This window comes from Bipolaris oryzae (genome assembly GCF_000523455.1).
Source record: "Bipolaris oryzae ATCC 44560 unplaced genomic scaffold scaffold_18, whole genome shotgun sequence".
Taxonomy (NCBI): Eukaryota; Fungi; Ascomycota; class Dothideomycetes; order Pleosporales; family Pleosporaceae; genus Bipolaris; species Bipolaris oryzae.
In genome coordinates this window covers 27,257-43,218 of record NW_006911294.1, presented here as the reverse complement: position 1 = coordinate 43,218, position 15,962 = coordinate 27,257, and the positions used below count along the sequence as shown (strand labels likewise).

The window sequence follows — 15,962 nt, the reverse complement described above, 5'->3', positions numbered from 1 at the left end:
CTTCTAGGAAAGCAGCAAATGTTTGGCGACAAGAGGTGGTGTGAGCGTGGAGATTCGCACTTTCTCACATAAAAAGACACGTTCCGACAGCTCTCTGTACGTAAGGACGGATGGAGCTACGTAGCCCTTGCTTGCCAAGCCCGACCCCTGCCAGGAACGTCACCTCTGATCGTCGCCGCTCCCGCAGTGGTTCGCATACCCAACGCGCACCCTTCCACGGTACATCTGCGGCCATTCTTGTCTTGTCAATTATATATGCCCAAGAGACCTCTGCTCACAGAAAGTCAGTCAATACGTAGAGTACCAGCGCTGTTTGCCCTGGACGCAGCTGGAGGCTGACACAGCTGCTATGATTCGAAACGTCCATAGATCCCTGCACCAGTGATCCAAGCTAGCTCTCACACATCTGAAGAGCCCAGAAATAGCACAACCACTTCCAGCTCTGCGTTGCCATGGCCTACTTGCTGGGATGGAAAGACATACTCCGGCCAATTCGTGATGGATATCGCCATCTGTTCCCCGCACCGGACACAGGGCCAACGCCTGAGGAGAGACGCAAACAACGCGATCTGGATCGGCTCAAAGGCTTCACTTACTTCGACACTTTTGATCAATTAGAGGCGTGGACAAAAGGTGATTGCGACTCTTTTCAAAGAGCCAACACCCCCCGCATACGAACAGAGGATAGGGGTACAAACGACAGCCTCGATAAAGCAGATGTTCTCTTGATCCATGATTACTCCGGAAACTACCATGATTATGAGAGCGTACAGGGGACCGGTGTTGATGCGGAGCTCTATTCCTGTGAATATCTTCAATTTGTCGATGTATTCATCTACTTCTCACACAAGCTTGTCTGTGTGCCTCCGCCAACGTGGACGAATACGCTTCATCGCAACGGCGTCGAGGTTCTAGGTACACTCCTAGTTGAGCCACAAACTGAGGGCTCTGAGCGTCTCCTACAGCATACGCGTGAGGGTCAAACCCTGAATTTTCTGTTGGCAAAAACTCTAGCAAGAATTGCTGCGCATCACGGTTTCGACGGCTGGCTCGTGAACATTGAAAAACGATTCCCAAATGATGTTTGGGACCCCGCAGTCCTCGAAGCCTTCCTTTGCCAGCTGAGAGCCGAAATGGGCGGTACAATGAGGCTTATATGGTAGGCACAAACTCCGTCTTTTCCTAGCCATTGGGACAGTGTAACGGTGCTTTAGGTATGATGCTCTCACCGTTTCGAACAAGATATCGTACCAAAATGCGCTGAACACGTCCAACATCAAGTTCGCATCGGCCTGTGGAAGTATACTCACAAATTACTGCTGGAAAGATGCTGAGGCTGAAAACTCGCTACAGCTTGCTCTGTCGAGCAAGATCTCGCCCGAAAATGTCTTCTTTGGCATTGATGTGTGGGCGCAGAACAAATCCAGTTTCGCTCACCCACGTATTACTTATCCAGAATATGGGGGAGGGGCACCAACACTGGTGTTGCTGTGGCTAAACTTGCCGACCTAGGGCTGTCAGCAGGCATATTTGCCCCAGCGTGGTCCTTTGAGCATTTTCCCGGAAAGGGGCGTGACGCTGAACGTACAGTCTGGCAAGGAACCCCACTTCCGCATGACATGGACTGCTCTTGTGGAGATTGCTCGTCGCGTCATCAGCCCAATGATGCTTTTGCAATCCTCAAGAATGCGAAAGAGCGTGTGGCTGGCTCAGAAAACTTCTTCTACACTGACTTCACGCGCGCTTTTGCTATGCATGACGACGCATCGAACGATCTATTCGACGGCTGTAGTATCCATGCTCAACTAGGTAGTCAATCCATTCTTCCGCGTCCAGTCATTTTCGGAGACAGACATCAAGCTGTTGAGCTCTGGCACCGTCTTGACAATAGCTCAAGTACTTCCTGCTTGGTAATTGAGGCCACACAAAATCATTCGAATACTGATGACACGACAGAAGTCTGGCTTCCATTATTCAAACTCGATATGCCCGCAGATGGGTCTTTGCAAGCTGAAATATACAGTGACAATGCGTCATTATTAGCTGGCCATAGTATTCTCAGCTTTTACACTCGAACCACAGATTCTGTTCACCTTGCCACCATCACACCCGGGAAAGGAATTCAGCGAACAGTATGCTCACCAGAGTCTTTTGTGCCTGACGCACGCATTCAGGAGCTTGGGGTCCATTTGAAAGGCTCAATCAGTACTGCTCTAGGTAAGACTATGCAGTTACTGAATATCACGAGTGTCCGGATTATGCCGATTTCCACTTTTCAGATGTCTTCTTCATTATACATCAACCAAATTCAACTTCAAAAGCGAGGTGAAGGAGATTGTGAGCGCGTGCAGCTGGTTTGGGGCTACAAAGACCATGGAAGAACTAAATATAAAGACAACGGAATTCCCCGTAGCAACATTACAGGGCCTTTCTCGCATTTTGTCATTTCCACGGATGGAAGAATGCTCGGTAAAGCATACGCGTTGGAGCATATTCTAAAAAAACAATTCGCTGCGAAGAATGCGGGATCGACTCTGGAATTCGAGCTTGTTGGGGTAGGCTTCGATGGACAAACACTCGCGAAGAGCAGCGCCAAGCTGCTTCTACCTTAAGCTGACAGAGCTTCAAATTTAACAATCTTGCACAATGCGCTCAAGTATTTATCCAAACATTGGACAGTTGGGCTAAGAATGGACTAGTGCGTCATCGACGTCATCGACGTCATCGACTACTAGGTACTTTCCCGCGTCGCATCTCAGCTTGCAATGTATTACACCACTGGACAATGAGAGTGCTCGCTCAGCAATTAGTGAGGTTGTCTCATACATTGCCGAGGGTTTGTTATCAGCTACATCCGTCTGCATCTGTCTTCACGGCATCACAAGCCCGACGGCTTCATGCGTCTGCATTCACAATGAGCCCATCGAAGCGTAAACATGAAAAAGAAACATTATCCCCTAAGTCGAAGAGACCAAAGGTCGAGATACCTGCTTATCACCTTGCTCAGTCGAGACAAGATGAGAGTGGCGAGATAGTTTGGCCCGCCAGGCGCGAACAAATTGAATGTGCGCGGACGATTATCAAAGAGTGGTAAGCTTCAATTTGTGAAAGGCTCATCTACTATTTACTAATGATCAACAGTGCTATTGCTCAGAAACCGACTGTCATAATACCAGACAAAGATGCAGACGGCCTGTCTTCGGGTGCTATACTGTACCATACACTCACTACTCTCGGTTTATCATCTGACCATATATCGGTGTACTTTCCTCCGAAAGGCTCTAACGTCCATGACGAAAGCACAAAGGAAGCTCTTGCCGCTATGTTGCCAGTGTACATCTTTGTTCTAGATCAAGGCAGCAGAAAGAGCCCGCCACTGATTGACTCTCCACATACATGTCTTGTTATAGATCATCACTTTGCAGATGAAGGGGGTTTCCCAGAAGGTGCCGAGTATGTCACGGCTCATGAATGTCCTCCTGTTGCAACAAGTGCCCTCTTGACATACAACATCTGCCTGCCATTGCATGTAGACTTGAATGACAAGATCTCCTGGCTTGCAGCACTGGGAACCCACGGCGACCTAGGCGGCACCATCAAGTGGGAGCCACCCTTTCCAGATATGACGGCTACTTTCAAACAACACACGAAGAAGGCGATCAACGATGCCGTAGCCTTAGTCAACGCGCCGAGACGGTCGGCAGCTTATAATGTCGAGGATGCGTGGGCTGCGGTGCTCTCTGCAAAAAGCCCTGGCTCAATTGTCAAAGACGAGAAACTTCGTAACGCGTCTTTGGAGGTGCGACGCGAAACCGAGCGCTGCACGCATACACCGCCCATGTTCTCCGCGGACGCTACCATTGCCCTACTGTCGATATCCTCGGCTGCACAGATTCATCCCGTCATCGCGACCCGCTGGTCAGGTACTTTAAAGTCAAACAAGCTAGAGATTGTAATGTGTGCGAACGAGGGCTATCTTCCAGAAAAAGTCAATTTCTCGTGTCGAGTTGCTAGGTGTGCGCGGGCGCGGGAAGGGGAGGAGAAGATTGACATCATCAAGAAGCTTGAGGGCATTGTTGCTGGTGACAACGACCTGAGAGCAAGACTGGGAGAGAGCTTTGCAAGAGGACACAAGGAGGCTAGTGGTGGTATTGTGGGAAAGCAAGAGTGGGAAGAGTTCAAGAAATTGATGGGCGTGGGGGAGCGTACGAAGAAGACGGAACCTGCCACTAGAAAGGAGAAGCCAACACAGAAAAACACACTTGCCAACTACTTTGGCAAATCCGCAAAGGCATAGAAAGCATAGACAAGGTCACGTTTCGCCTTGATCATGCAGCACGATAGATTGGTTCCGCCCTCGTCGCCGCCCTCGCCACCGTTGTACGGAAGAGGCGCCAATGAAACCCGGGACACGACTAAGGGGTTGCAGCAGCAGGTAGGAATGCGACAACATTCAATCTAATCCGGTCGCACCAGAAATGAAAGCCTCCGCTAGTGACGTTCTTTTGCATCTTCGACTTGTTCGCGAACCGGCGTATCGGCCTCGAAGCCGGAAGATCTCGTCTAGGCGTTGAAAACACAGAGGCGACCAATGGCGCTATAGTGGCTTCGTTATGTTTCGAATATGGATGAGGTGGGTCTGCTGGGCGCCGCATGTCTAGGATGTTGACTTTACCCAATCGACACACTCCGTGTTGTCGACTACGGCGAGTTGACAGAAGAAGACTGCGCATAGAGCCTCCAAGGCTTGGGTGTCCTGGCATCAATGAAAAATCAGATTACATCGCTTACTCGGTGTCTCCCATCGCTACAACGGTATCGTCCAAATGACCATGCCTAATCAATCCAGCCTCATATTGCGGGGCACCATTGCATCCGAAACAACGCCGGTTGATGCAACACCCGACCAAAAAACGAATGCCGGGCCCAATCAGGCAAATTCCGGGGCTTGGAGTGCCGCATCGGCGAATAGTAAACATGGGTATAAATTGAGTGCTGATGAGCACGCGCTTCGTGACAGGTGCCAAGAAAGCTTGGTTGGAGCGACGCAATCTACATGTGTGACAAACAATGGATTCGAGCCACAAGTCACGCAGAATCAGGGATTGGCAAGACACTCAGTGGAGTAGTGCTACTGGTATGACGGCCCGGGGCAAAACCGTTGCTGTTAGATTGCTCGGTGTCAGCCAGCAAGATGGGGCGTTCAGCAGCCTGAGAATAAATAAGAGCAATCTTCTGCCTTGAAGTTGAACAGCACGACACAGACAGTCACTTTCAAACACTCTCACATCAACTCTCCATCGCAATCATGAAGTACTCTACTATCATCCTCGCTGCTGCGACCACCGCCTCTGCCCACTCGACATGGCAGCAGCTGTGGGTTGGAAGCACAGACAAGGCGACCAGCTGCACGCGTACTGTCAAGGATAACAGCCCTATTGACAGCTTGTCTTCATCCGACATGTTCTGTGGTCGTGGTCCTGCTGCCTCATCCGGTGTCTGCGAAGTTGCTGGTAAGTCTCAATATCCCCAAACCTCCACTCCAGAAACAGGAGAACAACTCCGTCTCCATTCCACTCTTGGTACTGTACAATAGACACAGGCTAACATTAAACCCAGCCGGTACTTCCCTCACCGTTGAGATGCACGCTCAGCCCGGCGCGCGCGCCTGCTCGCAGCCTGCCATCGGCGGCAACCACTACGGCCCGGTCCTTATCTACATGGCCAAGGTCAGCGATGCCAAAACCGCCAGCTCCGGCTCTTTCTTCAAGGTCGCCGAGGATGGATACACTGGTACCACCGCCTCATGGGGAACTGAGATCCTCAACGCAAACTGCGGCAAGCGCTCCTTCACTGTTCCCAAGAACATTGCTTCTGGTGACTACCTTGTCCGCGCCGAGGCTATTGCCCTACACGCTGGCGCTGGAAGCCCTCAGCCCTACGTCAGCTGCTTCCAGGTCAAGGTTACTGGAGGAGGCAGTGCTACCCCCTCTGGCGTCAGCTTCCCCGGTGCCTACAAGCTCAGCGACCCGATTTTCACGAAGGCCATCTACGATTCGAGCTTCAAGTACGTCAGCCCTGGCCCTGCTGTCTACTCTGGTTAGGAGACTTGAACATCCGAAATGATTCTGAACGAAAGGAACGGGGAGATTACGGTGGCTTGGTGATTTGACATTCTTATACGACGGGTCGGAGAGATTCTTTGTACATAAACCTTCTCCGAACTCCATATTGCTTGGACCCATTTTTTTTACATACCACATATATAACCATTTGAAATGGGAAATAACATTCTTCTTCTCACATCTCTCTCTTCCCTCTTTTTTTTCTTCCCTCCTCTAGTAAACCCCCTTTGCAACCTTCTCATCATACGCCAACACCGCCTCAAGCAACACCTGCGCCCCCAGCGCGCAATGCTCAGGACTCGTATACTCCTCAGGATTATGACTAATGCCATCTCTACTCGGCACAAAAATCATACTCGTAGGTACCACGCGACTCGTCCACGCGCTATCGTGGCCCGCTCTACTCATCATACTCATAACCTGGTCTTCACCAACCAGTCCCACCGCTGCGCCCCGCACAGCCTCGATGCAATGCGGATGAAACTTTGACTCTGGGAGGCCCCATGTCCGCTGTATTTTGTAAGTTGTGCCATTCGTTTCTTCAGCGATGATTTTATCGAAAGTGGCGAAGATGGCGGTGGAAAGTTGCGTCACCAGCGCGTCGGTGGAACATCTTATATCGATTATGAAATCGACGCCCGCAGGGATTGTGGCTTGGGATGCGGTATCGCTTTTTATGACGCCGACGGTGGCAACGCCGAGTTCAGTGTGTAGTGCTGTGTCGCGGACGGCGGTGATGAGGCGCGAGGCCGTTACCAGCGCATCTGACCGGTCGGGCATGGGCGTGGTACCGGAATGGCCTTCTTTCCCCAGCACGCGGATGGCGTACCATTGCATTCCCTGGACGGTTTCGACGACGCCGACGGTTTTGCCGGCGCGCTCGAGTAAGGGGCCTTGCTCGATGTGGAGTTCGAAGTGGCAGTGGAGGGGGTTGTCGAGGTGGGAACAGGGGGTTTCGCCGAGATAGTTTATTTGCTGGAGTGCGTCTTTCATGGTTATACCATCGGGATCGAGAGTAGACCAGCAGGTGGAGAGGGGGGTGCTGGAGTGCTGGCTCCAGACGCCAGAGGACATCATTGCGCCGGGGAAGCGGGCCCCTTCTTCGTTGGTCCAGTTTATCAGGGCCAGGGGACAGTGGGTTGAGATGTTGTTTTCGTGGAGGGTGCGGAGAACTTCGAGGGCGGCTTGGACGCCTAGGATACCGTCGTATCTGGGTTTGAGTTAGTAAGTTTCTTAGGCTTGGTCGTTGATATGGTAGTGGCCAGTACCTCCCACCTGCAGGCTGTGTATCCATATGACTGCCCATACCAATTGGCTTTTTGTCTTTGGAGGTACCTTCACGAATTGCAAAGATATTTCCCATTTGATCAACTTTTATTTCGCATCCCAGGCTCTTGCATTCTGATACTAGCCAGTCTCGCGCGGCTTGATCTTCTGGGGTGAGAGTGAGACGACACATGCCCGTTGAAGGGGCCGCAAGAGCGCCATACTGTGTGCAAGTATCTTGCAATGTACTGTTCAGTCTATCTCCATTGATCTTGAGAGAACTTGAAGTCATTTTGACGACTATAATGCCAGCTTTGATGCTTCAATGATGTTATGGTTTCAAAGGAGGTATATAAACGGTGGTCTACCCCTCTCTAACACACATCTAGCGGAAACGTGTGTATTTGCTAATTGTGACAGAATTATATGACTGTACAGAGTTCCACACATTATGCTTACTTACTCCAACTCTACGTGTTCAGCCGCTGATAAGGTGTGGAGGAGCAAAGGTGGGGCAGATGTGAGTGGGGGGTTGAGATATGCACCTCACTATCTTGGACTAGCCTTCCTCCAACTACCATGATAGCCGACGACATGTATCTTCAGGAGCTTTTGTTCGCTCTGCATCTCTTTTTATCTGATTCAAAAGATTGAGAAAGGCGGAGAAAAAATGACAGCTGAATATGATTTGCTCATCATCAATGGAGTAGTAGTTTCGGAAACAGATATCCAAGAGTTGGACATTGCCATCAAGGATGAGAAGATTGCAAAGGTAGTCCCAAGAGGGGGTCTGGGAGATGCCAAAGCAACAAAGACAATAGATGCTGAAGGTGGATACGTGATGCCAGGAGGTGTAGATGCACATGTCCATCTTCAAGAACCCCCATTATTCGGCCAGGGATCAACAGCAGACAACTACGAGACAGGCAGCCGATCAGCCGTATGCGGCGGTACAACAACCATGATAACATTTGCACCTCAAAAAAAGACCGAAGACACCCTCCTCGACACTCTATCTGCAACTCACTCACGCGCAAAAGACAACTGCTACATCGACTACTCCTTCCACATCATCGTTGGCAATCCCTCCCCAAAAGCCCTCTCAGAATTCCCCATTCTCCGCAACGAAGGCATCTCTTCTCTGAAAATCTACATGACCTACGAAGCCCTCCAACTCCACGACGGCCAGATCCTCGACATCCTCCTCCACGCCCGCACCCACTCCATCACCACCATGATCCACGCCGAAAACGGCCAAGTAATCGACTGGATGACCGCACAGCTCGAGAAACGCAAACTCTTCGCCCCAAAATACCACGGCTCCTCCCACCCGCCCATGGCAGAAACAGAAGCCACCTACCGCGCAATCTCCCTCTCCGAATTCATGGACACGCCCATCCTAATCGTCCACGTCTCCACCCCCTCGGCCACGCTGCACATCCAAACCGCACAAACCCGCGGTCTCCCCATCTACGCAGAAACCTGTCCACAATACCTCTTCCTCACCTCGTCCTCGCTCTCGGCCCCGGGTTTCGAAGGCGCAAAATGCGTCTGCTCGCCTCCCCCCCGCGCCAGCACCTCGGACTGCGACGCCATCTGGGACGGCCTCGCCAACGGCACCTTTACCATCCTCTCATCCGACCACTGTCCCTTCCGCTACAACGACGCCGTCTCGGGCAAGAAAAGTAGCATCTCGCCCGAATTTCCCGACGGCCACTTTAAATACATACCGAATGGCTGCCCCGGCATAGAAACGCGGCTCGCGCTTACGCTCGGCGCGAATCGCCTTGCTCTCACGAAATTCGTCGAGCTGACGGCGGCGAATCCGGCAAAGCTTTATGGATTGTATCCAACAAAGGGGGCGTTGAGGGAGGGCGTCTCGGATGCGGATGTGGTGGTGTGGTATCCGGAGGGGGAAATGGAGCCGTTTGAACTAAAGAATGAGATGCTGCATCATGATGTGGATTATACGCCGTTTGAAGGGATGAGGATGACGCAGTGGCCGAGGTGGACGGTGTTGAGGGGGAGGGTGGTGTGGGATAGGGAGGGTGGGGGATTGGTGGGGGAGAAGGGGTATGGGAGGTTTGTTAGGAGGGAGGCAAGTAGTCTTGCTAAACCGAGGAATGAAGGGGAGTGGGTTTTGCCGTTGTAGTGGAGTGTATTGAGATGGAGCTGGGGGAGTATGGTGGTTCACAAAGGGGGGGGGTGATGCCAAGGTTCTTTGTGTTCAGATGTTTTGTCATATTTTTCCTTTTCAAAATCTCAAGTAGATGTAGATCGGTGGATTTGGATGTGCAATGTCCGAGGAGAATACATGTGCGATATTGATTTGCTACAAGCATCGAAGGTTTTGCGTATATTGTATGAGGTAGGCATTGAGCAGAATGTATGATCTCACAGCTCCTCAAGATCTTCATCACCCATGTCAAGAGGCGGGAAATCGCCAGCTTCGCATCGCTCGGGCCGCACAAACACTCCATAGTTAGGGCTACACTCAAAGTATCGCTTCCCCTTGACGGAACCATCATTCTTCCCCGTCGGCTCGTCGAGAGTGACCCCCACCCATACACCTATGCCGGGGATCTCTGGGATCAACCCAATGTACGACACGGTGCCGCGGCGTGCATCCGACTCGGGTAGTAGGCGGACACGACTCGATACAGATAGACCTAGTGAAACCTGTCAGCGATCGCTCTTCGAGTATTGGTGTGGGTCAGTCAGTAAAGTGTATGTCCCGATTTGCTTATAAGTAGCGAAAACGAAAGTGGCCACCACCCCCTGGCTATGGAGCGAAGCCTAACTCAGTTTGAACCTCAACCTTTGTTACCAAAGAGCAAGTGCTAGTGACGATAATCGAGCGACATGGTTCCGAAGTGATTGATTTTTTGTGTTGCGCAGGTCCCAAGCCGCCAACCTGCCTGCCTCTGACATACATGCACACACACACATACACATATACAGAGTTGCCGCATGTGAAGCGCCCATTGTGAGGAGCGCTGAGATCTAAACGGGGGATACGGTCACCAACTGACAATGCACAGGCGGGACTGGCGACATGTTCCAACCGCGATGCGCTGCGGCGTTGATTGTCTAGACGCACAAGCGATATCCTCGTTCCAATACAAGCCTCGAGGCTATAGCGCACGACAATTGATACAGGCCCCGCCACCCGGAGACCACCATCACCATGTTGCTGCAGGCATTCAATTGCTCGTTGCAGGCGTGGCTTGTGGCGACCAAGTGTCAAGTCAAGGAAGTTTGGAGCGTGAGGGTGGTGACAGGCGTATTTATCATTGCATTTGAGTTTCGGGGGGCCTCGTTCCGATCCTTAGCTCCCAGCGGGACGGGAAGCGAGGCGAGGCGAGAGTGATATTGCGAGAGATATAAACGATCCCCGATGCAACCGAAACTTGCAATACTCGATTGCCAGTTTACTATTGTCGATTGGACGTGTTCAGACGCCGTCGCAGGTGGTATTGGGCCCCTGGCCAAAGGGGGCCCAGGGTGTCATGCAGGTTGCTGAAAAGAGTATGTTTTGTACGACCGGTTCGGTGAGACGGCATCAGGTCTAGAAAGTGCTTGTCTGACATGCTTACTTCCTTGTCGATGCTTCATGACTGGATGAAACCTGCTGACATGATGTCGGTGGCGAGGCCTTGGGGTCGGGTATGTGTAGCCGCGGCTTTGAGAACCGTTTGAGGCATGTACATTACGCGTGAAGGAATGGTGTAGGTTGAACCAGAGTAATACCCGCAATTGTCAATTGGCCCCAGAATTGCTTTTTTTGTCTCTCTCTCTCTTAGAACACAGCCACCACTGCGGTACGAGTATGTGGCCCAAGACATGCACAAGGAGACGTTTACGCTTACCTCTCTCTTCTACTTCTCGCTCAGAGGCGCGGATCTTTTGTTGTTCTATGCTGGGAGCGTTTGGATCAAATCGCCCAAGCTTTTGAGCCTTCTTCCATGCAAGAACACTATCGGTCCGATGCTCGTACTCTGCCGCCGGCATCTCATACTTCTCAACGGCGGACAGGTCATTGAAGTCTGTACGTGCAGCGGGTGGACGCGTATCTACAACCTAGAGATTGCATGTCAACACGAGAGGCCATGTACGCGCACTGATTTGTTCGCAGAGCCCTGTCCGAAGAACTATGGAGCTGAACGGTCGGTGCAGGGGTTGTGTCGTGAGGCAAGATGAAGTGTCAAATAGGACCGAGGTGCCGAGCCAAAAGAAAAAAGGAGAGCAAATAGGCAAGAGAATGAGAGCTGCGCAATTGGAGTCAGGAGACGCACTGCTCAGCACATCCCAACGGCTCCGTGCTCACAAAGTGGGCAGACGACGGCGGAGGAGCCGAAGGATGGATTTTCCCGCGACTGCCAGGCTGACAAAGATAGACTGTGCATTTGCGGGGCAGGGCAGGATATGCGGCCACACGCAACAGCGAATAGGAAGAGAGAAGACACAGTACATGCACGTACCGAGTAAGTAGAGCAGTTTCAAGGGGAGTAGGGAGCCAAGCCGGGGGGGGGGAGGATGGGCAAGGAGATGTGGCAGACGGCGAGAGGACAGCATATCAAACGGGTCAAGGACAGGGCTGGCAGTGGCTATGCAATAAGGAGGAGACGAAGAAGAAGCACTTACGGTGATCTCGGCATACGGCTGCAGCGGGAAGGCAGCAAGCTGGGTATTGTCTTCGTCTGCAGCAACGAGAGCAACGGGGTCCTGTGATGCCACACGTAGAGACAGCTGCTGACAGCCTGCGGGAATGCCGGTAATGGGCTCGAGGCGGGTCTTGAGATGGGCAATTGACCATGCCGGCGAGATTCGACGCTCAGAGGACGAGTTGGGGGAGCTAATGAGAAGCGGCACGTCTGCCGCGCTTTGAAGAGACATGATGGCCAGCAGCAGCAGCAGCAGCAGCAACAGCAGCGGCGGCGAGCTAGGCAGGCTGGCGAGAGTGCAGGAGTTAGTAGAGCGAGATGAGGAGCGAGGGGAGCGCCAATGGTATGGCGGGCGAGGCTAAAAGCGGTTATGCGAAAGCAAGTGCAAGCAGCAGGAAGCAGCAACCGCAGTGCTGGCGTGCTGGCAGCGAGCGAACCCAGTGGGGGGAGGGGGGGATGGATGACTTGTCTGGTCCTGACAGGTGACCCGCTGGTAATGCGGGCTGGGGGTGCGTGAGTTGGAGTAGTGCAGAAAAGAGACATTGGATAGGGCTGTGGGCGTGCAGAATGGCCGGATCGGGAATGTGAAGCGAGCGCCAAGCGCCGCGACTCCAACTTGAGTGAATGTCTCTGAACACATGACGAACGCCCGTTGCCCACGCCGACCCCACGCGCTCGTATCACTGCTCTCGTCACCGTGGGAGCTGCAGCGACGATCCCGCGCCATGCGTTGGCAATGTCTCTGCGCGGGTCACTCGGTCCAAGAGGCGCTCTGCTGTGCAGTCGAGGAACGCGCGCCAATGCTCGTCGGCTCCGATTGCCTGGCCGAAACCATGGCTTGTTCAGCCAAGGCAGAGCCATATTACGCCGGCACTGTCTTTCTTTACGGACGGACGGGCGTCGAGGGCAGAGGCGCCGGCGTCTGGTGTGTAGTAACTTACATTGGTACCTATACTATATGATAAATGGAGTGGTCAAGAAAAGCAGCCGGCGCTTGCACTCGGCTCACCGCTCCCCTGTATGCCCATGCCCAAGTGGTCCAAGTATACTTAGTTGGGTGTAGTATGTAGGTACTTACATTATATATAGACAGACGAGGTTAGGATTGTGCTGCGCCGACAGATTGACGTGTGCATCCGCATCGAGCCAAGAAAGCGGCCAGCCAGACAAGACATGGCGGCTGTGACACGGCGGAGCCAGGCGTATATGTTCACACATGCTTGGTTAGATGGTGACTTTGTCAACTATGTACAAGCGTCGACGCCTACCAACAGGGACACGGTGGGTTATTAGAGAGCATGGCAGGCCCAGACTGTCATGGGCTTTATGGTGGGAATCTGATTATGGCATGCCGGACCGGTGCAGGCAGGTAATGCAGCATCCGGCAGAGGGCAGAAGCGGGTGCTTCAAGTATGTCGCCGATGAAAAGCCCTTTTTTTCCCCTTTGACTCGAGCGTTCACGGACGCACGGGGACGCTGTTCATGGCTAATGCACGTCTAAGCCCGTCCCCAAGTGGCCGTGACCGTGGCCGAGAAAGAGAGGGGGCGTGCTCTATCTGTCTCCGCCAACCTCACAAGTGGCCATCCGTGAATAGCAAACCAACAGCCTACTGTGCATGCACGGCTCAAAAAGGCAGGCCTCACCGCTTAATGCGCACCATCCGAACCCTTGGCCTGGCAGCGAGGCAGCGAGGCAGTGATGCAATGGAGCATGGCTACGGACGTGTTCTGGAGGGGGGGCGGCGCACGCAGATATGACCTGGCAGTGCGGCGCCTCGTCGTCGTCGTTGTTGTTGCTGTCGTTGTCGTTGTCGTCGTCGTCGTATGTTTGCATTGGACTGCACTGTACTGCACTGGATGAGATGGGATGGGGTGGATGGATGGATGTCGTCGTATAGTATAGAACAGCACAACGTGGCTCTCTCTCTGCTGGGCACGAGACCGAGCAGGACGACAGCACACAGCACACAGCACCCAGCACCCAGCCAACGGGCAGGGCCAGGTGGAATACGGGTCAGGCCGAAGCAACGACGGCTCTGAGAGCGTGCAAGCTAGACGTCACGCCCATGGCATGGCCGGCAGTTCACCGCAGTTCACCGCTCCTCTGTGCAGGCCATGGCATGCTTCTAGTGCATCGCCGGGCGCTCACAGCCCACAGTGGGGAGGGGCTTGACCGGAGCCGTCGAGGCAGATATTGCAGGGCGTGGAGCCACAGTGGCCGTTGGCAGCCCTCGGGCGTGAACACATCACCATGTATGCACCGCTACAATGAAGTCAGCCGTTCGCAAGGCTTCGGTAGCGACGCGTCTGGCGTCAGAGATAGCCGGAGCAGGGCGAGCATGCTGCAGATCTTCCATGTCATGGCGCTGGACCTCGTCCGAACCCGAACCGTCTGCGCGAATCCCTGAGGCTGTTCACCGCTTGTGTGTCGCCTTGATTCGCTGCCTTGGCCCTCCGAGGCCAGCGCTGCAGGAAACACGCCCCGGATGCTGCCATCTTGGTCGACGATCGTGGCCGTGACTGTGTGAGCAGTGAGGACGAGCAGGAAAAAAGAGGAGCAGCACACCAAACACCCCTGCTCCATGCTCCCTGCTCCATGCTCTATGCTCCATGCTGCCTCTTCTGCAAACGCCGCCCTCGCCGCCCTCGCCGCCCGCCCGCCAGCCCTGTCTTGGGCACGCGCATTGAGGCCTGACGAAACGAGAGGGCAGCAAATGAGACCCAGCACCGGCCGTCCGAGGCGTGCCAGATACGAAGGCCATGACTGCCGCCGGGTGGAGAGAGTGGACGACGACGGACGGGCTGGTTCGTTGGTCAACGGCGCCTCACCCACCACGCAGGCAGGGAAACGCAAGGCAAGCAGATGCAAATGCAAATGAATGCAAAGGACCCCCTCCCAAGACGTACGCCCGAGACCCAAGACAGGGCGAGCAAAGTGCAAGCACACACACACACACATACACACACATGGGCAAAAAGGCCGGAGTCAGAGCCGGAGTCAGAGCCGGAGCCAGCGCCATAGCCAGCGCCAGGGCAAAAGAAGGAGAGAGAAGGGCATAGTGCTCTTCTAGCAGTAGTAACAACAGTAACAACAACAAGGTAAGACGTCAAAAAAGAACAGACAACTAAGTAAACTACTCCTCCCACCACGCAAGACACGTCATCCTAGCGCCTCTGCCAGCGAGAACGGGTGTCGTGCTTCTTGTGTCAAGCTAGCTGCTCTAGCTGCTAGCCCCAATCCGCAATTTGGGCCTGAGGGGGAGCGACTGTCCTTTTTCTTCTTGGGCGCTCGCTAAAATCTCCGGCAGACATGCTTCCTTAGATCAGATCAGCTCTGGTTTCGTCGTGGTCTGTGGGTCGTTAATGTGGCGCGCCGCCAGCACGAGTCGACAAGGCGTCAAGCGCACAGGTAGTCAGTCAAGTCACAGACGCAAAGGGTACATCCTGATCCCAAGCCCCCGGAATCCCTATCCCTACCGCGGACGATGATGCGGCGCCAGCCAGGGCCTCGCAGGGATGCCTGTTATTAGTATTACAGTTGCACGCTAACTCTCTCTACTCGCACATCCATGCTCGACAAAGTACCTCAGACCCTCAGACCCTACTTCGCTCCTACCAGACCGCATCCACCATCCCTCCAACGCTATCCTCCCCGACCTGCTCGACCTGCAAAAGTCAGTGGCTCAGCACGACCGTCACTCATCAGACCAAGTGGTTGGCCTGTTTCACCCCCTGCTCCCCGGCCCCGACCCATCTCCCAAATAGCTCGCGACTCGATCGACCACTTAGAGCGTCAATCATCCACTGTACCTCACAACTGGTTAACTGGTTCCCTCTTCGGCACATTTAGTCTATCCGAACCTCACTCCTCTCCTCACGCCTGTCCTCTCCTGTTCATCTCCCGCCC

At 53.5% G+C, this 15,962-nt stretch overlaps 7 protein-coding genes across 7 annotated transcripts; 5 read left to right on the top strand and 2 right to left on the bottom strand.

The window, feature by feature from the left end:
* Positions 1-452: 452 nt before the first annotated feature.
* COCMIDRAFT_33597 (glycoside hydrolase family 85 protein) lies at positions 453-4,297 on the top strand (the record flags this gene model as incomplete). The annotated part of the gene is made up of 5 exons (XM_007686322.1): positions 453-1,159; positions 1,215-1,406; positions 1,457-2,555; positions 2,804-3,090; positions 3,142-4,297. The coding sequence occupies 5 exons, from the start codon at positions 453-455 to the stop codon at positions 4,295-4,297; spliced, it is 3,441 nt and encodes a 1,146-aa protein (XP_007684512.1).
* A 529-nt stretch (positions 4,298-4,826) lies between these two features.
* Positions 4,827-5,129, top strand: COCMIDRAFT_85858 (uncharacterized protein; the record flags this gene model as incomplete). Its single annotated transcript, XM_007686346.1, has 1 exon — positions 4,827-5,129. One exon carries the CDS (start codon positions 4,827-4,829, stop codon positions 5,127-5,129), a length of 303 nt encoding a protein of 100 aa, XP_007684536.1.
* A 179-nt stretch (positions 5,130-5,308) lies between these two features.
* COCMIDRAFT_85853 (lytic polysaccharide monooxygenase) lies at positions 5,309-6,104 on the top strand (the record flags this gene model as incomplete). The annotated part of the gene is made up of 2 exons (XM_007686345.1): positions 5,309-5,513; positions 5,620-6,104. 2 exons carry the CDS (start codon positions 5,309-5,311, stop codon positions 6,102-6,104), a joined length of 690 nt encoding a protein of 229 aa, XP_007684535.1.
* Positions 6,105-6,338: 234 nt separating this feature from the next.
* COCMIDRAFT_23292 (uncharacterized protein) lies at positions 6,339-7,683 on the bottom strand (the record flags this gene model as incomplete). Its single annotated transcript, XM_007686308.1, has 2 exons — positions 6,339-7,335; positions 7,394-7,683. The coding sequence occupies 2 exons, from the start codon at positions 7,681-7,683 to the stop codon at positions 6,339-6,341; spliced, it is 1,287 nt and encodes a 428-aa protein (XP_007684498.1).
* A 378-nt stretch (positions 7,684-8,061) lies between these two features.
* On the top strand, positions 8,062-9,543 carry COCMIDRAFT_85814 (uncharacterized protein; the record flags this gene model as incomplete). The annotated part of the gene is made up of 1 exon (XM_007686344.1): positions 8,062-9,543. The coding sequence occupies one exon, from the start codon at positions 8,062-8,064 to the stop codon at positions 9,541-9,543; it is 1,482 nt and encodes a 493-aa protein (XP_007684534.1).
* Positions 9,544-9,785: 242 nt separating this feature from the next.
* COCMIDRAFT_85824 (uncharacterized protein) lies at positions 9,786-12,287 on the bottom strand (the record flags this gene model as incomplete). The annotated part of the gene is made up of 3 exons (XM_007686343.1): positions 9,786-10,060; positions 11,261-11,471; positions 12,036-12,287. The coding sequence occupies 3 exons, from the start codon at positions 12,285-12,287 to the stop codon at positions 9,786-9,788; spliced, it is 738 nt and encodes a 245-aa protein (XP_007684533.1).
* Positions 12,288-13,766: 1,479 nt separating this feature from the next.
* Positions 13,767-14,463, top strand: COCMIDRAFT_23288 (uncharacterized protein; the record flags this gene model as incomplete). Its single annotated transcript, XM_007686307.1, has 2 exons — positions 13,767-13,877; positions 13,954-14,463. 2 exons carry the CDS (start codon positions 13,767-13,769, stop codon positions 14,461-14,463), a joined length of 621 nt encoding a protein of 206 aa, XP_007684497.1.
* Between the last annotated feature and the right edge of the window lie 1,499 nt (positions 14,464-15,962).